The sequence below is a fragment of the Crinia signifera genome, chromosome 5, assembly GCF_055691185.1.
Source record: "Crinia signifera chromosome 5, ASM5569118v1, whole genome shotgun sequence".
Classification (NCBI taxonomy): domain Eukaryota; kingdom Metazoa; phylum Chordata; class Amphibia; order Anura; family Myobatrachidae; genus Crinia; species Crinia signifera.
The window spans coordinates 274,260,781-274,283,294 of record NC_139221.1 but is presented as its reverse complement, the minus strand read 5'-3'; the positions used below and the strand labels follow the sequence as shown (position 1 = coordinate 274,283,294).

General features: G+C 46.2%; 1 protein-coding gene across 3 annotated transcripts in view; it reads right to left on the bottom strand.

The window, feature by feature from the left end:
- Positions 1 to 2,821: 2,821 nt before the first annotated feature.
- Positions 2,822 to 22,514, bottom strand: part of PAXIP1 (PAX interacting protein 1) — a 45,839-nt gene continuing 26,146 nt past the window's right edge. For all 3 annotated transcript variants that reach the window (XM_083189034.1, XM_083189035.1, XM_083189036.1), the window contains 11 exons: positions 22,317 to 22,438; positions 21,420 to 21,604; positions 15,449 to 15,492; positions 14,888 to 14,949; positions 14,210 to 14,312; positions 13,412 to 13,580; positions 13,021 to 13,121; positions 12,379 to 12,513; positions 10,552 to 10,627; positions 10,419 to 10,478; positions 2,822 to 3,293 (listed from right to left, as the gene is read on the bottom strand). In XM_083189034.1, the coding sequence (XP_083045160.1) occupies positions 3,277 to 3,293; positions 10,419 to 10,478; positions 10,552 to 10,627; positions 12,379 to 12,513; positions 13,021 to 13,121; positions 13,412 to 13,580; positions 14,210 to 14,312; positions 14,888 to 14,949; positions 15,449 to 15,492; positions 21,420 to 21,604; positions 22,317 to 22,438 (1,074 nt within the window). In that variant the 3' untranslated portion in view covers positions 2,822 to 3,276. The remainder of the gene's footprint in view (positions 3,294 to 10,418; positions 10,479 to 10,551; positions 10,628 to 12,378; positions 12,514 to 13,020; positions 13,122 to 13,411; positions 13,581 to 14,209; positions 14,313 to 14,887; positions 14,950 to 15,448; positions 15,493 to 21,419; positions 21,605 to 22,316; positions 22,439 to 22,514) is intronic.

Below are 22,514 nucleotides of genomic sequence, written 5' to 3'. Positions count from 1 at the left end.
TGGGGATCGTAGAAGAAAGTACGTGCTGCACGTACTTTTTAGACTACATCTGAAATTTAACATTACAAACATGGGTTCATCACATGCATCCAAGTGCACATCTCATAGCAAGCTGGAAGAAAAATTGTATAGAACCATTGTACAGTCAAAAACGCATAGCACAGTACAATTGTAGCGTCTGTGGGCACCTTGATATAGCGCAGCAGATTCCGTTACAGCGTCTTATATAGCGCAGCAGATTCCGTTACAGTGTCTTATATAGCGCAGTAGATTCCGTTACAGTGTCTTATATAGAGCAGCAGATTCAGTTAGTTTCTTATATAGCGCAGCAGATTCCGTTACAGCGTCTTATATAGCGCAGCAGATTCCGTTACAGTGTCTTATATAGCGCAGCAGATTCCGTTACAGCGTCTTATATAGCGCAGCAGATTCCGTTACAGCGTCTTATATAGCGCCGCAGATTCCGTTACAGCGTCTTATATAGCGCAGCAGATTCCGTTACAGTGTCTTATATAGCGCAGTAGATTCCGTGACAGTGTCTTATATAGAGCAGCAGATTCAGTTAGTTTCTTATATAGCGCAGCAGATTCCGTTACAGCGTCTTATATAGCGCAGCAGATTCCGTTACAGTGTCTTATATAGCGCAGCAGATTCCATCACAGCGTCTTATATAGCGCAGCAGATTCCGTTACAGCGTCTTATATAGCGCCGCAGATTCGGTTACAGCGTCTTATATAGCGCAGCAGATTCCGTTACAGTGTCTTATATAGCGCAGCAGATTCCGTTACAGCGTCTTATATAGCGCAGCAGATTCCGTTACAGCGTCTTATATAGCGCAGCAGATTCCGTTACAGTGTCTTATATAGCGCAGCAGATTCCGTCACAGCGTCTTATATAGCGCAGCAGATTCCGTTACAGCGTCTTATATAGCGCCGCAGATTCCGTTACAGCGTCTTATATAGCGCAGCAGATTCCGTTACAGTGTCTTATATAGCGCAGCAGATTCCGTTACAGCGTCTTATATAACGCAGCAGATTCCGTTACAGCGTCTCATATAGCGCAGCAGATTCCGTCACAGCGTCTCATATAGCGCAGCAGATTCCGTCACAGCGTCTTATATAGCGCAGCAGATTCCGTCACAGCGTCTTATATAGAGCAGCAGATTCCGTTACAGCGTCTTATATAGCGCAGCAGATTCCGTTACACCGTGTTATATAGTGCAGCAGATTCTGTTACAATTACTTATATTGCGCAGTTCATTACCGGGGGGGGGGGGGGCGCGGAATATGCCCTTGCTCCGGGCACCATGGCACCTAGCTACACCGCTGCAACTACATAATTAACACCATGCACCCGGCCACAAGTACAGGAAAGTGTTGGATTTCCAGGACCAGGATTGCACCCAGGAGCTATGTCATCTGCCAAACAGTCCGGATCTGACCCTCTGGTGCATTGTATTCCACAAAACAAGCACAACATATGTGGGATTAGTTTTGAGTCACCGGAAGCTGCATTGGAGACTATAATCCAGCATGTAGACATACTGGCTTTGGATTGGTCCACCCACTTCACCCAGTGGTTTGAGCGCAATCAACTTTGCATTGACTCCTCTGGTGAATACTTTGAAAACATTTAACGTTCAATTTGTTTGAAAACAGTTTTTGTGCACCCTGAAACTTAATGCACACTTATCGTATACCCAGGAGGGGGTCACCAACTCCTGAGTAATCTCTGGCCTTGGCTGACTAGCTCGGGATAAATACTGTTGTTGGGAGACCTGTCAAGCAGGACTCCTGGTTTTGCCATTATTCCCACTGCTAGTAAGAGCCCAGTGCTGGTATTAAAATATTGGGCGACTCCTTACGCAAATCCATGCACAATCGAAAAACACGTTTCCTAGGAAAGTCACTTGTGCTCAATCGATCCCCTGCATGTTAAAATGGGATTATTTTAGTAAATTTAGCCCAGAGACTAAACAGACCACACTCATTGAGAACAGTTATCAAGAGAGTTGTAAATCCATATCGGTTACAAATATTGAATTAAGAATGTTTGTAGTGGAAAATATTTCTCTGCTAGAGCTATAGCATAGGAATAATTGTACCATTGCTAGAGGCTTTATTTTGCTACTTGTACAGTATGTGTCAATTTAAAGTATTAATTCTGGAACCTAGATTCTAATACTCAATTCTGCAATAAAAAGTCAGAAAGATTTAACCCTTTGAGTGCCAAGTGAATTTGTCAAAATAAGTGTGAAAATTGCCAAACTGTTTTATTCATCATAATGACCTGTAATGACCTTATATAGGAAATATAATCCTTTTTTTTTTTTAACACAAGATTTTTGATTTGGATATATATTACAAATGTGAGTGATGCTGGAATTTTTAGTGGATAGTTTGCACATCTCACAGATGCTGAGACTCAAAGGGTTAAACTACACTCCTTCGGGAAAGCAAAGCCTCTTAGGAGGATCATTTACACCAGGGATGGGGTACCTTCGGACCTCCAGCTATTGTTGAACTACACATCCCAGCATGCCCTGCAACAGTTTTAGCATGGCCAAAAAGGAAAACTGTAGCAGGGCATCCTGGGATGTGTAGTTCAACAACAGCTGGAGGGGCGAAGGTTCCCCATACCTGATTTACGCAAGCGTTATAGAAATTATGGCTACTACAGTCAGACCAGAGCTGAACTTTTCTTTTGTAAACCACGGTTTATGTGCCTCTGGAGTGTCTATTTTCTAATAGTATTTTGAGATTGTTCTTGCAGTTTTACTAATAAGTAATTTAGGCACACAAAGAAAGGATCAAAGAAAACATACAACCAAAGTACATTTATTTTAAGCTTTGGAAAATAATATAAAAATGAACTCTGGGTTTAGAAATATAAAATAATACAAAAAAAGTTTATTTTTCCAATTCTATTATTTTAAACAAACCATTAGCCTTTCGCCCCCTCCCCACAAAAATACAAGTACCTTCATTATTTTACATAATAAACAAGAAACCCATGGAAATGTATTAATCACCATTAGGTTTTTTTTTTAACCACACTATGATACAAAACATAATCTTTTCTGTTAACTTAACAAAATACACATCCTTAGAAAAAAAAAAAATCCACATAATTTAACGTCCCAGTCTCCAGCTGCATATTAACCAAGGAACCCTGTTCAAGAAAAACAAGATAAGCAAAAACATTTGGTGTCCTTCAATATGACTGACAACGCATTGTTCTTCAAAGGGTCAGAAGATCCTGGGCTTTCATAACAATTTATGTGAATTTATATGTGTGCTGGTTAAGGAAACTTAAGATCGACAAAACAGCAAAAAAAAAAAAAAAGTTTGAAACGTGACAGAGTTGAAGTTGGTCTATAACACAAAACAAAATTTGGTATCCTTAACGTACTTTAAATAGGAAACACAGGTTACCTAACTGCAGGTGGTGCTCTTGTCACTAAAGACTTAACATATAAGCAGGAATAAAGCAACAGAACTAGGGGCATATTTACTAAAGGTACATTTTCAATGAAAATTGACCTTTCGCAAATATGCCCTAAACATATGGATAGAAATAGACCATCAATAATTCATAATCATTCATGGTTTATGGCCGATATAGAATAGTTTTGCATGGATGGGGAAGAACCAGAGTTCCCCCCTGCATAGCTCCACCCCTAGGTTCTGATTGCCCCACGAGCCAGTCAGTAAAAGAAAATGGATGACCATCAATATTCAAAAAATAGGAATTTGGTACTCACCGTTAATTCCCTTTCTCCGAATCCGTAGGGGACACTGAAGTCTACGCTGGGGAATAGAGTGGTGTATCGGAGGAGTCGGCACTTTAAGAAACTTGAACTGTGGTATGGCTCCTCCCCCTCTATTCCCCCCTCAGACCTCAGTCTTAGTTGACCGTGCCCGAGAGGAGAAAAGAGACCAGGGAATCCCAATAGAGAGAGAGAAAGAAATTAACAAACCAAAACGAACAACCATACTACTCAGTAGGCTATCAACAACACCCAGACGCATGCATAACCAAACATAACCGCATGCGCTCAAAATAAATCCCCCCCTTTAGGCTTGAACAGTGCCGGGAGGGTGTTCAGTGTCCCCTACGGATTCGGAGAAAGGGAATTAACGGTGAGTACCAAATTCCTATTTTCTCCTTCATCCTTGGGGACACTGAAGTCTACGCTGGGGACGTCCCAAAGCCATCCCCACGGGTGGGAAGGCACTGGGCATCCTGAAGCACCGCACGGCCGAAACTGGAGGCAGAGGCCGCAAAGGTGTCAAACCTATAAAACTTAACGAAAGTATTAGGGCCCGACCAAGTGGCCGCCCTACATAACTGTGTCAGGGAAACTCCCCTGGCAGCGGCCCAGGACGGCCCCACCGAACGGGTGGAATGGGCCGAGATCCTGACTGGCGGTGACTGTGAAGCATGAAGGTAAGCCTGCTTAATGGTGAGACAGATCCACCTGGCCAGAGTCTGTTTAGACGCTGGCCAACCTCGCTTTGCCGAAGAATAAAGGACAAAAAGTGAATCCGACCTTCTGAGATCCTTGGTCCTATTCACATACACCTGCAAGGCTCGGACCACGTTCAGCGAGGCGGAATCTCCCGTAAGAGCTGGAACCACGATTGGCTGATTTAGGTGATAAGATGAAACCACCTTAGGCAAATAATCCAACCTGGTCCGAAGCTCAGCCCTGTCCGGATGAAACACCAGGTAGGGTGACCGACATGAAAGAGCGCTAAGATCGGACACCCGGCGTGCCGATGCTAACGCGAGCAGTAACACCGTTTTCCAAGTTAACAACCGCAAATCAATAGAGTCTAAGGGTTCAAAAACACTTGACTTAAGATAATCCAACACTAAAGAAAGATCCCAGGGTTCCTCCGGAGCCCGCACTGGGGGCTGAAGGCGGAGAACCCCGCTCAGAAACGTCTGCACCTCAGGAATGACGGCAAGACGCCTATGAAAGAAAACTGACAATGCAGACACTTGTACCTTAAGGGACCCTAGGCGCAAACCCGCCTTAAATCCGGCTTGCAGAAACTGCAACAACCTAGACAAAGAAAATACAGCCGTGGGCAAGTTACGGCACTCGCACCACGCTACATAGGCCCTCCAAATACTATAATAATGCCGTGAAGTAACCTCCTTCCTGGCTCTTATCATAGTGGGAATCACTGACTTAGGAATTCCTCGTCTGCTCAACAGTGCGGCCTCAACAGCCATGCCGTCAAACGAAGTTGCCGTAAGCCTTGGTAGGCGAACGGCCCCTGCTGTAGAAGATCGTCCCTTAGAGGTAGTTGCCAAGGATGATCCATCAGGAGCCCCTGAAGGTCGGCATACCAAGGACGACGAGGCCAATCCGGTGCCACCAGGATGACTGTGGACCTCTCCCGCTTGATTCTTCTGAGTACCATCTGAATCAAGGGCAACGGAGGGAACAGATAAATGAGGGAGTAGTTCCAACTCGCGGTCAGCGCGTCCGTCGCTACCGCCTCTGGATCCCGAGACCTGGAACAATACAGCCGCACCTTCCGATTGTTCCTGGAGGCCATCATGTCCACCTGAGGCATCCCCCATCGGTGGGCGATCTGGGCAAATACCTCCGGATGTAAGGCCCACTCCCCAGGGTGAACATCCTGGCGACTCAGATAGTCCGCCTCCCAGTTGTCCACCCCGGGAATGAAGACCGCCGACAAGGCCAGAGCATGCCGCTCTGCCCATTGCAGAATTGGACGTACCTCCTGCATGGCTCCGCGACTGCGCGTTCCGCCCTGCCGGTTCACATAAGCCACGGCCGTGGCATTGTCCGACTGAATGCGAATCGCCTTCCCCCGGAGGATCCCGTCCGCATAGGACAAGGCCAGACGAATCGCGCGAAGCTCCAAGATGTTTATAGGCAGCTTCGCCTCCTGAGACGACCAACGACCCTGGAAGTGCTGCCCCAACACAACAGCTCCCCAGCCCCGGAGGCTGGCATCGGTCGTGACTATCGTCCAATCCCAGATTCCGAAACGTCGGCCCTCCAACAAATTGTCCGACAGTAGCCACCACTGGAGAGAGAGACGGCTGCAGGGCGATAACACCACCATCTTGTACATGTGCAAGTGGGAGCCCGACCATTTCCTGAGCAGGTCTAATTGAAAGGTCCTTGAATGGAAACGCCCGAACTGCAGAGCCTCGAACGAGGCTACCATCTTGCCCAGCAAACGGATACATAAGTGCACCGACACTCTCCGAGGTCGAAGCACCTGCCGAACCAACTCCTGCAGGGACAACATCTTTTCCCGAGGCAGAAAAACTTTTTGAACCTCCGTGTCCAAAATCAACCCCAGGAATACAATCCTTCTTGAAGGATTCAGCTGAGATTTCTGGTAGTTGAGAATCCAGCCATGGTTCAGTAACGTCTGGCAGGTTACCTGAATCGCCTGCGTCAACAGATCCCTGGATTCGGCCTTGATTAGTAAATCGTCCAAATAAGGAACGATTTTTACTCCCAGAGAATGAAGCAACTCTACCATCACTGCCATTACCTTGGTAAACAGACGTGGCGCCGATGAAAGGCCAAAAGGCAGAGCCCGAAACTGAAAATGGAGATCCCTTATCGCGAAGCGAAGAAACTTCTGATGCGGAACGTAAATGGGAATATGCAAATAAGCATCTTTGACATCCAAAGATGCTAAAAATTCCCCCGGCTCCAGCCCTGCAACCACAGAACGAAGAGACTCCATCTTGAATCTGTGGTACGTGATATATACGTTTAAAGCTTTTAAATTCAATATTGGTCGAACCGAACCGTCCGGTTTCGGAACGAGGAACAGGGGAGAATAAAAGCCCTCTGTGCGTTGTTCGGCAGGAACCGGCATTATAACTCCTGCGGTCAACAGTTTCTGTACTGCTTGAAGAAGCAACTGACGGTTCAACTCCACGTGAGGCAACCCTATTGTAAAAAACTGGTGAGAGGGAGTACCGGAAAACTCCAGTCTGTACCCCTGCGCAATGACGGACAGAACCCACTTGTCCTTGCAAGACCCCTCCCAGGCCTGCCGGAAGTCCAACAGGCGAGCCCCTACTCTGGGAACCCCCAGGTAGGAGGGCCGGGAGTCATGCTGCGGGCTTTTCGGTTTGCTTGACGTCTGCGCGCCGAGCAGCTGGTCCTGAGGCAGTGGTTGCTCCACCAAACCCTCTGCCTCTGCCACGGGAAGCGGTAAAGGATCCTCTGGACTTACCTCTGAACTTAGGTGCCCCCCGAAAGGAGCGAAAGGCCGGCCCTTGATAAGGCTTTTTGGGAGGCGGAGTCGCGGAAGGCAGGAAAGTTGATTTGCCTCCTGTGGCCAGAGAAATCAACTTGTCCAACTCCGGCCCAAACAAGACCTCTCCCGTAAACGGAAGAGCCTCTACCGCCCTTTTAATGTCCGCCTCCGCTTGCCAGGACTTAAGCCACAAAGACCTCCTGGCCGTAATGGACTGAGCCGAAATCCTTGCCACCAGAGCCGCAGAATCCCTTGCAGCCTCTCCAATATACATTGCAGATTCCCGCATCTGTTCTGCTAACTGAATGAACTCCTCAGAAGAACCCTGATCATTCAGACCCTTTGACAAATCCTCCGCCCATTTCTCCATGGCCCTACTGACCCAGGAGATCACGAGAATGGGCCGAAGTGACACACCTGCGGTTGAAAAAATCTGCTTAAGCCCCGCCTCCAGACGCCTATCTGGCGCCTCCTTGAGGGCCACTGCTCCAGGAATGGGAAGTGCCGCTTTCTTGGAAAGCTTTGACACTGACGCGTCTGCCAACGGCGGAGTCTCCCATTTTGCCCTAGCCTCCGGAGCAAATGGGTAAGAGGCCTTAAACCGCCTAGATAACTGAAACTTTTTTTCTGGAGACCTCCAAATATCCAGAAGAGGTTTCTCCAATTCCATAGACTCTGGGAAGGTGACCACTGCCTTAGCAGACCTCCCAAAAATAGAAACCTGCGTCGGCGGCTCCTGCTCGCTAACATTGAGGGTAGATTTAATAGCCTGAATGAGAGCCTCTATACCCTGGGCCTCTTCCTGAGGAACGTCCTCTACAGGATCAATAGGATCCTCCTGAAACATATCCCCTTCCAAGGGGTCCCCCGGTTCGTCCTCTGAAGTATCCCCCTGTAACAATAAAGGAACACCTCTTTTCCTCGGGGGAGGTGGAGCACTTGCGGACCCCGAAGGCACCGCAGCTGCTTGGGCCAACGCCTTCACTGATGTAATCAGTTCTCTGGCCCAGGTAGGCTCCGCAGCAGACAAGGAAGCCAATTGCACCTGCAATGACTCCCTGTCCCTGCGAGATGCAGCCATCTCTGATGCCAGAGTGGCTAACACACTGGTAACTCCCTCAGTGTTCAGAATAGGGACCTGACTCTGCCCAGCATCCCCTTTGAAGCAATCCTTACACAAGGATACACCCTTCACATGCTGCGTAAACTGTTGCTCACACTTAGTGCATACAAACAGCTTTGGAGAAGCTTTTGACTGAGACTTGGTAGTCATGCTGCACACACACACACCCCTTACACACACACAGGTGAAAGGAGGTGAAATAAGCCAGACCAAGAGAGCCCCCAACAAGGACCCCACACCAAGAGAAAAAGCACCACACTAATAGGGGGAGAGGAGCGCACCTTCCCCGAATTAGGCCCACCTGATAAACTCTCCAGCGGGGAAGTCTCACAAGAGAAAATCCCCTCCACTCACCCAGCGCAGTATTCAACGATATCCAGGCTGAAGAGGGGGAGAAAGCGTCCTGCTGTCCTGTTCCAGTGAACTGTAGAGGCACAGCCGACAAGGGAGCAGCGTGGCAGGCACCGGCGTCTGGCGCAGAGGACTGCAGCTAGGACGCGACCACTCACTGGTCCGCCCCTTCCTCTCATCAGAGCGCGCGCTGTATACAGCGGCGCTGATTGGTTGTCTGCTCCCTGCTGGACCAGCGAATTAACCCTGGTCCAGCCGTCACCCAGCGCTATGCGCTCGCACGCCCTGCTCTCTCCGGCGGGCGACTAGGTCGCGGCCCCGTAACACAAGCCGCAGGCAGCTGTGGCGGGACCCAGACGCTGATGCGTCTGTGACCGGAGTCAGCCGCGTGCGCCGCAAGCGGTGCCGCTCTGACTCCCCGGAGAGCTGTCCCACGTTGCAGGCAGCCGGCACGCGCTGGCTGCCTGTGTCAAAAAGTTCAAAAAACAAGTAAAACAAAAAAGGCCCCAAACGGAGCCCTTGCCCAGGGATCCGACTCCTCCGGGCACTAAACTAAGACTGAGGTCTGAGGGGGGAATAGAGGGGGAGGAGCCATACCACAGTTCAAGTTTCTTAAAGTGCCGACTCCTCCGATACACCACTCTATTCCCCAGCGTAGACTTCAGTGTCCCCAAGGATGAAGGAGAAATTTTGATGGTCATACATTAGATAATACGCCACTATCAATGAAAGTTTGTACTATTGCCTTTGATGTCAACCAAGGGTACTTGTTTCCTAGCACGTGCCCACGATATTCAGTCGTATGGCATTATATTCAATTTAAAATTGTATACCATTGTATATGGCATACAATGCAATGCGATTTTAAATTGTATATACAATTTTTAATTGTATAAGCACCTTAATAGGTGCTTACAATGTTAAATGCACCCCCACGCCACCGCCACTATCAACGCCAACCCGAAGCATGGCGAGCTCAGCGAGCCCGCGAGGGGCGGCGGTACACGTCCTCTGACCTTTTCATACCCCATGGCCATACCTACATCAAGGGTTCTCTGAAAGAACTTGGATTGGTGGATTACAAGAGTCCATTTTATAAAAAGGACTCTGCATGTATTAAAAATACAGTGCATGTAATAAAAATACTCTTCAAACTACAACTTAAATATAAGAATTGCAGTTAATATTGTTTGCAATTTTGTGCCACAACAATCTCCAAATGCGGTCAGGAAAAAAAAGAGCGTCAAGTATTTGTGTAAACCGAGGCTAGTAATGCATTCACAGTACAGCCTTTAACAGTGATGGCTAACCTAGACACTCCAGCTGCTGTTGAACTACCCATCCCAGCATGCCCTACATCAACTTTAGCATTGACAAATAACAAAACTGTAGCAGGGCATGCTGGGATGTGTAGTTAAACAACAGCTGGAGTGTCAAGGTTAGCCATCACTGGCCTATAAAGGTCCATGAATGTATGGATCTCAGACAAAAAAAATAGAAGCTGTTCATTATCTGTATAGCTTCTATGCAGTACAGACGTTTGATACATAGCTACAGCTGCATGATGGCTAGGATTTTATTTACTTTATAGAACACCTGAATACCCATGTGTAATCCTCAAGATCTCGATCAATCATGAAATCTGTAATCGTAACGTTACTGGAAAGGATATGATTCATAATCCAATGTTTGTGTGAGAACTCCGGTGAGGACAAATTCTGCACTGTGGACATCTGTTAAAAATAAATAGATATTAATAGACAATTAAATAATGTGAGAAATGCGTCACCATAAGATTTTACTTACCTATACTGCCAGCAAAATATTCCCTGCACAGATGTAGATCATTTTCACATGATATCAATATGATCTCTGCTAAACTCTGCAAAAGAACAGAATGATGAAATGAAGGATCTTCTCTTGATACACATTCAAGCTAATGGGGGAATAAAGGATTTAAGAGCATATTATTAAGGGCTCACTTAACTACTATTGCTGCCAGCAAGTATCACTCAGTTGTATCTGCAAGATTTTGATCATTTGCAATAAGCAGCAATAGAAAAGCGTCCTTAACGATAGCAATAAATATACAGGGTCAGTTACCCTATATCTGGGGTAACAAACCCTAGTCCTCGAGAGCTACCGCCAGTGCATGTTTTGCAGGTCTCCTCACTGGGGGGTGAATTTATGAAGCTTGGAGAAGTGTTATCTATCCCCTTAAAGAACGTTATGAGCAAGGTGATAATGGTTCAGCCAATCAGCTACAATATGTAAATTGACAGGTAAGAGCTGATTGGCTGAACCATTATCACCTTGCTCATAACGTTCTTTATGGGGATAGATAACACTTCTCCACGCTTCATAAATTCACCCCAGAATCACAAGTGAGCTAATTAGCTCCATCTGTGGATCTTTTAAAATGTAAAATGCAGCAGCTAGGTTGTCTGGAAAATGTGAACTGTTGGTAGCTCTCGTAGGCTAGGGTTGGCTACCACTGCCCTATATGGATTCATGGAATACAATAAGGGCCTGATTCTGGTTCACTCGCAAAAGCAAATTCTCTCTCTAAAGGACAAAACCATGTGCACTGCAGGTGGGGCAAATGTAACATGTGCAGAGTTAGATTTGGGTGGGGTTTGTACTTCAAACTTATATCTATATTGCAGCGTAAAAATAAAGCAGCCAGTATTTACCCTGCACACAAACAAAATAACAACCAAATCTAGCTCTCTCTGCACATGTTACATCTGCCCCACCTGCAGTGCGCATGGTTTCGTCCATTAGAGAATTCACTTTTGCGAGTGAACCAGAATCAGGCCCTAAATCCACTATAGGCTACAATTGAGAACACCATTAGGCTGAGTGGAGGGGGGTCAATTTAGGCATGGACAACAGGCATAGTTCGAAAGATAGATTTTTCTGTTTATTTAAATTACTTTAGGATCAAAAATAGTTTTACATTAATGCACTTCTCTTTACTGTGTTTTATTGAATTTGTCCACTTCATGACCTACCCTGTTCCACACCACAGTGGTCTGTGTTTAGCACAGTGCAAGTTTATGATAATGTCTTGACTATGAAATGGTCATACATATGTTGGTTATGAGAACTCCTTTGGTGGTGTCTACGGTATAGAACTGATTCATTCTGCACCCGCCACCTCCTCACATTATCACAATTCAAAATATTCAGGGGCAGATTTATTAAACTCAGTGAAGTGATAAAATGTCTGTTTTTTATCCGGCCAATCAACTCCTAACTGAAGTTACAGGCTTGGTTTGAAAAATGACAGGTAGGAGCTGATTGGCTGGTGATAAAAACCAGACACTATCACTTCACCGAGCTTAATAAATCTACCCCTCAGTGAGAAGCTGAGCAATTGTAAGGTATTACTGATATTTGTTCTTGCTTCTTCAACATCCTGACTGCAGCAGAATTCCACAAATGTTGGTAGTGGAAAACAAGTAACTAATGTGTCATGCCTGGGACCGATTCTAAAGCATGTGAAATGTGGAGAACAAATTTTAGCACACAATCATGAGGAACGGCACAATTAATTTTCATCTGACCTATTTTTATTGAGCACGAATAACACTAAACTGAAGTGTGTCATTGCGCATTTGTGTACCTTACCTTATTTTGCTTGTGCTCTACAATTTTCCTAAAGGAAGGGGGTTTCGTTAAGATTTTTCCACCCGCACACTCCACAATAGATTTCATTGTTGACAAACTGGGACATATTCCGGGCGTGATGTAAAAATACTTGCCCTAGAAAAAAAATAAAAATAAAATAAATAAATAAAAAAAAAAAGAGTAGAAGAGAATGTAAAAGCTATTGCTTAGAAGGTCCCTCTGAGTGATATCTTTACATTCTCGTCTAGCGTGTACACTCAATATCGTTGACGCGGTGTGCTCCCGGGCATCATTAGCAACTACCCCTGCTGAACATGCAAGTCGAATTTGGCAATATAGCCAATGACCTGCATGTTTAACGGGTCCCAGTTAAGTCACTGAACGATATCGTTCAGTGTGTGCACAATGTCATTTGCCCGGGAGTTCAGACGAAAACACTGCCAATATAGCTCATAGAGCATACCGGATAGTGTGTATGGGGCTTCACAGCCATCGTACTTATAATGAACTGCAATAGTTTTTATGCAAGCTTAAAATTCTTGTGACCAAATGGCATTTAAATGTACAGTAAAGCTTGTAACAAATGTAGGTAATGCTTTCCTGAACTGATGTCCTGGTTGGTGGAACAGTCGTGAATCATACCTTAAAGAGGGGAGCAACATGTGCTCTCTTTAGGGACTCCTCTAAACTGAAGCAGAAAAGCACTTCAGCTTCAGCATCACGCAGTATGTAGCTCTGTTCCTCTAGTTACGTGGGAAAAAAGAAAAAAAAAGTTACATGTAAATCAAGACGAACTTCTAGCAAGACTAAAAAATATGTACATTGTATTATATATTTCATAATGGAATTGTATAACAAGGTTGTTTTCTTTTGTTAGCATTTTGAGATTAAACTTTACTTGTATTTTGTATCTAAACAAAAACAAAAAACTATTGCAAAGGAGATGTTATATCTACTTAAGGACCAGTAACATAACACCTTATCTAAGTAGTCCTTCCTCTATTCGCAGCACAGGAGGATCCCACCTACTTACCGACAAATTTTTGGCACTTGAAACTTTCATCGAGCCAATCTGGAGTCACAATGTGCTTCGCTACAGATATTGCAGTCAGAAATTTTACCGTCCTTGTGACTTTACTAGCAATCAAATGAGTGCATTTCTGTGCAGAATCCACCACTTCTCCACCAAGAATGTAGAGTTTCTGAAAATAAATTGACACATTTTGCAAGAGTTAAATAACAAACACAGATGTTTAATAAGAAAAAAACAAAACAAACAAAAAAATGTAAGGCCCCCCCATACACTGGGCCCATTTGTCCTAAGCTCCCTGGGAGGCTCATATGCGATTTGGCACTTGATGTGCCATTTTTACATGCAATAAATCGCATGCGATTTATTGCATATAACCCCGGGGAGCTGCTGCGGTAGCGGGTCCGGTCAGCTGGAGTCTGTCCGAGCAGCGGCTGCTGAATATTTTGAAATGACTGGTCGGACACTGATTGGCTGAGAGAATTCTCTCAGACACATGAATAAGTGAAAGAAAAAAAAAAAAGCATCTTAATGCTGCCAAAGGCAAAATTATATAAGCTCCCTGATCCTCTGGACACTTGAGTACAAATATCATCCCAGCATGCCCGGGAATATAGAGGTGGATACGTTGAATCTCAAAGTACCTTTATAGCTCAAAGATAGGATTCCCCTAACTATCAGAGAGAACCTGCTTTTCTTTAAGAACATCTGACAAAGGTCTTAGGAATACACAGAGCAGCAGCACTGGTCGTTCTTGGCTGACCAGTGAAGGATTAACGTGGTTAGTAAATCGCTTCTCACCTTAACATACTGCTGGATTTGAGTTGGGTCAAATCCGGTGAACATTACATGAGGGGTCATATCAGGAGGCAGCTTCTTAGTTGGAGGTGGCAGGTCTTCAATTCTGAAAGATACCAAACCAAATTTAAAAACAATACGAAACAAAGGGGAGGTACAGATATGTACACATACACCTATAAGTAAAACATGCCCAATAGCCTCAATGCCAAGGACTTTGGATTAATGTTTAGGGGTGGCTGAGTTTCAAAGAACCTAGTTCACAGTGGTTAACAAACTTTCTTAAACCATTGCATTGTTAGTATATTTGACAAGGTACCCCTAAGATAGAAGTTTATATAGGAGAAATTCACCAAAAATCATAAAAATGTGATAGAATTTTCTTTACTGTTATCCTTAGGTTCAGTTATGTGGTGGTGGACAGAGTCTGGTTCCATTTATCCACATATTTTATTATTTGCAGCCTCCAGCATTGGTTTTACAATGAACCATAAAAAATTTCATTTTGTCCTGCACCAAGAACCCAAAGCACCCCTGCAAGTGCACCGCTCACCTAATTTTGGAACCACTGTAATACATTTTAAGCATATTAAAAGGCATAAAATGCCATACTTCTCCCAAAAGACATTTCAGGTTTAAATGTGGACGCAGACATACATACATTCATTCATTCATTCATACCTTGGACGTTTTGGCTGAATAGCTGGTACATTCTGCTTGGGCTTCAGAGGAATTCGGATACTCTGAAAAATCACATGCATGGTTACAAGTTGTATTTTGTCCCGCAGGTGTCATGATAAAAAGACATCACATGTGCAGTCTGCAGACGCCACAGATAGGGATAGTGGTCAGAGCTGTCTTTGCTACTGACCATTTGTCAATTGTCCCCCTGCTATCAGCATGCTATAGTATAGTTAGAAGCTCCAATAATAGCAGTGGCATATGGCGGATCCGGTCACATTGTAGAACTGTGCTGTTACTGCTTCTCCCTGATAACCTTTCATACATTCCCCCTTTGGGGTTAAGGAATATTACAGTTTACCACATACTTCCTAAGTGTAGGTTAGCTACTGAGACAGCTGATTATACTGTGTAAACTGTGATTAATCAGGGAAACCCAAATATATGTTGGGAGTACTGTAATATAAAGTTCTAGACATTATGCATAGTGTACAACAGCTCATATGCTGTTTGGGAAGTTTACAAGGTTCAAGGTTAGTAAAGTGAAATAATAGAACATACCATTAGCACATCTGATGATACCTTTATTGGCATTCTCCATGCATCTGCGAATGAAAATAAATAAATAAAAAGTTTGTCAATAGGCATTATCACCCAAAAATCGAAGCATATACAGGAAGTTTAGATACATTTTGTGACCCGATTACAGGCTTCCATATCTCAAAATATTGTCAGATATTTTTGACAGTTACTGAGAGACTCTTTTCTGATTGTTCAATATTAAAAGTATAATCTTATGTATACTCCGGAGGCGGCAGCATGGAGAGAATTGTACAGTTGGGAACAAGCAGGCATAGATAGTGGAAGAGCAATATCATTACATTTTATTTCTAAGGCAACACAAGTGTAGTGTTCCTTCTAGGATCTGTAGCAGGGAGGGTTCTGCTGCACGGGGCAGCATAAGGGGAGTGGACCGGGCCCGCCAACATCACTGTTGTGGGTGGTCCCGGGCTGCCCAAGTCATGAAAGGGGAATGCCCGGGCTGCCCAAGTCATGAAAGGGGGCAGGCTTGGCCCCGCCAAAGACACTGAGCTGCTGGGGAAGCGCCATCTGGCGACGCTGGACTTCCCCGTGCACACTAGCATGGGTAAGGCAGCAGGCTATTTTAGCAGGGCACTGCTACAGGGAGATGGAGCTGTGAAAATAGAAGGCAAGAAGGCCCTGCTCCAAGGAGCTTACAGTCTAGAGGGAGTACAAAGCATACAGTCATGACAGAATGGTGGAAGGTGGTACAGACTGGGTGATAGCAGACCGCCGTATGAAGTTAAAGTAGGACAGTTGACAGGTTGGCTTGCACAGAGGTAATATCTCTCTACAAGAAATGGGCACAGTGGAGAGTTTTGAAGAACAGGTACAATAGTACTAGTTGGGAAATGACATATGAAAAGTTACCTGGTAGAGATATCTGAACTATAAACAAAAAACATACATGGTTTGACAAAGTATTTATTTTTGCATAGCGGTTTGTCAAGTTATCCATAAATGACCTTCCCATTTTTACTACAGAGACAATCTCTTATATATTTGGCTACATCTGTCACTCAAAGTGTGTCTGGAGCTGTAACGCTGGGTTGTGGACTTCCATCTTAATTTATGATTGTCATCACCTGTTTTAAACAGGGTAATTGATAAGAAAGGTGTTTAAGCACAGGTGATGGTAATCCATAAATTAAGAAGAAAGTCCAGAAACAGAGCAATGTGTCCCTCCTGGAGAGGGTCACGTTGGGAGGTATGCACCTCCCTCCCTCCCTCCCCCCCCCCCCCCCCATTCACGGCATCCCCACGATTAAATGGCACATGCAAAACACTGACATGGCTATGGTCGACAATGAAAAAGGTTGACAAGATTTATTTTTCACTTTTTCAATGTTTTCATATTCATTCTCATGTGTCGACATGGACACCAATGAAGTGCCACACTTATGTCAACATTTACATGTGTTGACCTTTCTGTGTTGATTTTTTCTTGTGGCGATTCGCGGCACCCCCCGCGACCCCCCTCCCTCGATTTGCAGCACACCCCCCGCAATTCGCGGCACCCCCGGTGACTCCCGCGATTCGCGGCCCCACCCCGTGACACCCCCCCTCCTGCGTTTCGCGGCACCCCGCGACCCCCCTCCCACGATTCGCGCCAACCCCCCGGGCCCCCCCTCCTGCGGTTCACGGTGCTCCCCACCGCGATTCCCCACCCCTGACCCCCCCTCCTGTCATTGCGGCAACCCCACGCCCCCGCCACCCACCCTCCCGCGATTCACTGCAACCCCCCGCAACTCCCCTCCCACAATTCGCGGCACACCCCCCCCCCCCCCCCGCAATTCACGGCATCCACCCACGACCCCTCCTCCCGATTCGCGGACACCCCTCACCTCCTCCTCCTCCCCCCCCCCCCACCCCCGCGCGCGATTCACGGCAACCCCAGGATTAAATGGCACATGCAAAACACTGGCACGGCTATGGTCGACAATGAAAAAGGTTGACATGAGTTTTTGAAGATGTATTTTTCTTTTTTTGAATGGTTTCATATTCATTCTCATGTGTCGACATGGACACCGATGAAGTGCCACACTTATGTCAACATTTACATGTGTTGAACTTTCTGTGTTGATTTTTTCTTGTGGCGATTCGCGGCACCCCCCGCGATTTGCAGCACACCCCCCGCAATTCGCGGCACCCCCGGTGACTCCCGCAATTCGCGGCCCCACCCCGTGACACACCCCCCTCCTGCGATTCGCGGCACCCCGCGACCCCCACCCACGATTTGCGCCAACCCCCCGGGCCCCCTCTCCCGCGGTTCACGGTGCCCCCCACAACCCCCCCTACCGCGATTCCCCACCCCTGACCCCCCCTCCTGTCATTGCGGCAACCCCCCGCCCCCGCGACCCACCCTCCCGCAATTCACTGCAACCCCCCGCGCCCCCCCTCCCACAATTCGCGGCACCCCCCCCCTCCCGCAATTCACGGCATCCACCCATGACCCCTCCTCCCGATTCGCGGACACCCCTCACCTCCTCCCTCTACCCCCCCCCCCCCCCCCCGCGCGCAATTCACGGCAACCCCAGGATTAAATGGCACATGCAAAACACTGGCACGGCTATGGTCGACAATGAAAAAGGTTGACATGAGTTTTTGAAGATTTATTTTTCTTTTTTTGAATGTTTTCATATTCATTCTCATGTGTCGACATGGACACCGATGAAGTGCCACACTTATGTCAACATTTACATGTGTTGAACTTTCTGTGTTGATTTTTTCTTGTAGCAATTTTTTTCCAGTGACAACTATGAACTATGTGCATGTCAACCTACACATCATCAACCAATTCTTTGTATAATATATAACACCTGTTCTGTTTTACTGTAGGTGTTTTAAGTCAGACCTTTTACTGCTACTATTACTGTTTATGTAAATGCATTCTGAATGACAGCAACATCTTACCATCCTTCTACAAGAATATATAACCAACTAGGTGATTCATCGCGCCCCGTGCCACCCCCCCTCCCGCAATTCACGGACCCCCCGCGCACCCCCCTCCCGCGATTCGCAACCCCCCCTCGCGCAATTCACGCCCCCTCCCACGCTTTGCGGACCCCCGCCCTCTCCCGCGATTCGCCGACACCTGCGCCCCCCCCTCCCTTGATTCACGGCACCCCCGCGCCCCTCCCGCAATTCACGGCACCCCTAAGCCCCTCTTTAGTCCCCCGTATACTCACACACCCCTATCACTAACCAGCTTCCTGCTCTCCTGAACCACAACTTCCACCACTGGGGAGTTTGCTGACGCTGTTTTGCCCACATGCCCCTATCATGCCTCATAGCCCAGCCTCCTGCTCTCATGCACCCGAACTCCCACCCAGTAGGAGGAGACACTGACTAAGGGCCACCATCCTGTACTCCTGTACTGCCACGCTGGACCCTCACCCACTGGCAGAAGCTGCACAGTATCTCCCACCCTCCTCTTTAGTCCCCCTTATGCCCACACACACCTATCACTACCCAGCCTCCTGTTTTCCTGTGTCGTGACCTCCGCCAGTGGGGAGCCGCTGACTCAGAAACACCCTACTATACTATTGCACACACACACCTAAACAACATGCACACACAGCCCCCCCCCCACACCCACAAATGTCACTGTACCATCCACACTATCAATGTACATCTTACTCTGTAACCGCTTTTTAATTAAACAAAACAATACACACCCCCTTCCACATCATATGCTCTCTATTTAACACATTTCACCTAAAACTCAAGTTGCAATACAGGCATCTTTCATACAATTCTAACCATCTTTCTCATATGCAAATGTTCACAAATTAAGGGGGCGCAGCCCCTTACGACGGTGTGAAGAGCGCCCGTAGGGCGCAATGAATCACCTAGTACATAGTAATTAAGGTTGAAAAAAAGACGTTAATCAAGCGAGTTCAACCGATTTGACTTGTAACTACTGACTTGAGTAAGTCATATCTATAGGATTCCCTTAGTACCACCCCCACCGGCAATGAGTTCCCGAATATTACTGCTCTAATGGTGAAGAATCCTCTTCTCAATTTGATATGGAATTTATTTTCCTCGAGCCTTAAGGCCCCCATACACTAGGGCGACTTGTCCTTAGGACAAGTCGCCCCCGACTTCCCCCTGAGCTTCCCCGGCTGCTCCCCGGGGGAGCTTGATTAGATTGGCACTTGATGTGCCATTTTTTACATGTGATAAATCGTCTCGATTTATCACATGTAAAAAACCCGGGGAGAAGGGGGGGGAGGGGGGCGGGGGGGCTACAGAGGTGGGAGCAGGGGGGCTGGGGACGCTGCGGGGACAGCGTCTGTGTCCCCCGCTGCTGGGGACGCTGCGGGGACAGCGTCTGTGTCCCCCGCTGCTGGTAACGCTGCGGGGACAGCGTCTGTGTCCCCCGCTGCTGGGGACGCTGCGGGGGACACAGGCGGCATAGAGCCGGGCAGGGGGAGCCGGCGGGAGCTGTCAGTGCTAGAAAAAAAAAGCCTATACAATGAATGGGCAGCCTGTGATTGGCTGAGCGCTCTCTCAGCCAATTGCTGACTGGCTGAAAGAGCGCTCAGCCAATCACAGGCCGCCCATGCATTTTTTTATTCAATACTGACAGCTCCCGCCGGCTCCCTCTGCGCGGCTCTATGCCGCCTGTGTCCCCCGCAGCGTCCCCAGCTCCCTCTACCGCCCCACTAGGTCCCAAGTCGGGTGGTCGGACGTGCAGCAGGTCAGACCACCCGACGCAGATCCGATGCGCACGGGACCGCGCATCGGATCTGAGGGGACATCAAAACTAGCCGATTTTGGTCCGATTTCGGCCAGATCCGACTGATCTGGCTGAAATCTGACCAAAATCGGCTAGTGTATGAGGGCCTTTAGTACATGCCCGCGTGTCCTAAGTATAGGCCTGTTAGTGACCAAATCTCCCAGTTCCTTAGGATTCCCAATCCTGTATTTGAACATACTAATATCACCTCTTAACCTCTGTTTCTCCAGTGAAAACCTCTTCAGCCTGATTAACCTATCTTTGTATTATAGTGATTCGAGACCTTTTACCAGCTAAGTCACCCTTTTCTGTACCTGTTCCAATTCATTTATAGCCTTTTTAAAGGTGCAGTGCCCAGAACTGAATACAATATTCCAAGTGCGGTCTCACCAATGCCTTGTAAAGAGGCACTATCACATTGGCATCCCTTGAATCCATACCCCTTTTAATGCATGCCAGGGTCTGGTTTGCTTTTGCTGCTGCACTTGAGCAGTGTGCACTATTACCCAATTTTTCATCTATGATGACCCCCAAGTCCTTCTCTACAGCAGAATTCCCTATAATAACTCAATTTAGCCTATAAGTAGATTGTTTATTTTTGTTCTCATAATGAATTACTTTACATTTATCAACCTTAAACTGCATTTTCCACCTTTCCAGTTTAATTAAGTCACACTGTAGTTTATGCACATCCTCTCCTGAGTTAATTTCCTTACTCAATTTCATGTCATCCGCAAATATTGCAATTTTACTCACTATGGGGCAGATTTATTAAGCTTGGAGAAGAGATAAACTGGAGATAAAGCGGAGAAAAGGTAAAAGGAGATAAAGCACCAGCCAATCAACTCCCAACTGTCTTTTTCAAACACATCTGATTGGCTGGTGCTTTATCTCCTTTTACCTTTTCTCCGCTTAATCTCCAGTTTATCTCTTCTCCAAGCTTAATAAATCTGCCCCTATGTCACTTCCAATATCATTAATGAATATATTAAACATGGGGGGTCCCAATATTGAACCTTTCCCCAGCTGGAATGTAAGCCATTTACCAACGCTCTCTGTCCCCGAGTGTGGAAACATTTTTTAATACAATAAAAAAAAAAAATGTATCTCCTAACCCTCCTCAAATTTTATCTCCTAATACCTTCTTAAACACTGGGGAATTTTTTTTTTTTTAAATCACACAGTAAAACTCAAGCAAAATCATACCAAGAAGATTTGAAACCAGATGCGATGAAGGAGCAAGTGGATCGTGAAGGGTGAACACCGTGTACCGATTGTTTTGAATTTGGCGCAAGGCTTCAAAGTTTCCAAGTAAAATGTCACAAAGCCACAGAGCATTGACACAGGGTATTCTCCATTCCTTAGCCTTCTCATACTTCATACCACTGGTCCTAAAAACAGAAACAGTGTTAGGGACAACTCACTAACAGACTAGTCTACTAAAATATCAAATTTACTTGTTACTGTGCTGTAAGAACCAGCCAGCTTCATGGCGCAGTTCAGTAATCAGTAAGTGTTACAGATGGCCTCTTAAAATGCTTGCCCTGCAGTTTACATTGCCAAAAATGGAAATTGGGGTGTTCCCTCCACTGGCGCCTTCTTAATGGAATAATACATCCCTAGATAAATGGGAACGGTCCTCTTCTCCGCAATCATACGTTAACACTCTGCTCCACATGGAGTAGTCTGGGGTTGCTCCAAGGTACCCATCTGAACTGAGTGGGACTCTGGCGGAGTCGGAAGGGAGCCTGTCTCACTATTGCTATTAGCAGTCTTTTGGAGAAGAAGAGACTATCAGTAAGAGGAACGTTTAGTCATATATTTGATATGAATGTTGTCGTATGATTCCGTTCCCATTTATTTAAGGACATATTATTCCATTAAGAAGGCACCAGTGGAGGAACACTTCAATTTTCATTTGTTTCTATTAATTTCGGGGTGTAGGGTCACCTCTGTGGATGTACCCACCATAGGCTGCCTGGCGCACCAAAGCTATTTTTTTATGAATTTATCTGCTGCGAGTTTGCATTGCTAATTCAGGCCATCAGTGAATATCTCAATGGTAGTTAAGGAAATAACGCTGTATAAAGTTTGGTTACTTACTCTTTACAAATGAGAACAGTGTTGCTGCGACACAGATACCCAGTGTATTTGGCACCCGCTAAATATGCCATTAACTTGAGGTCATCTCTATCACTGTCCACAAACCCAGACACTGAAATTATCTGTAAATAGAACAAAAAATTTTTTTTATGAATCTCCATATTGGAGTTGTTTTTCATAAATATATATCAATGGACT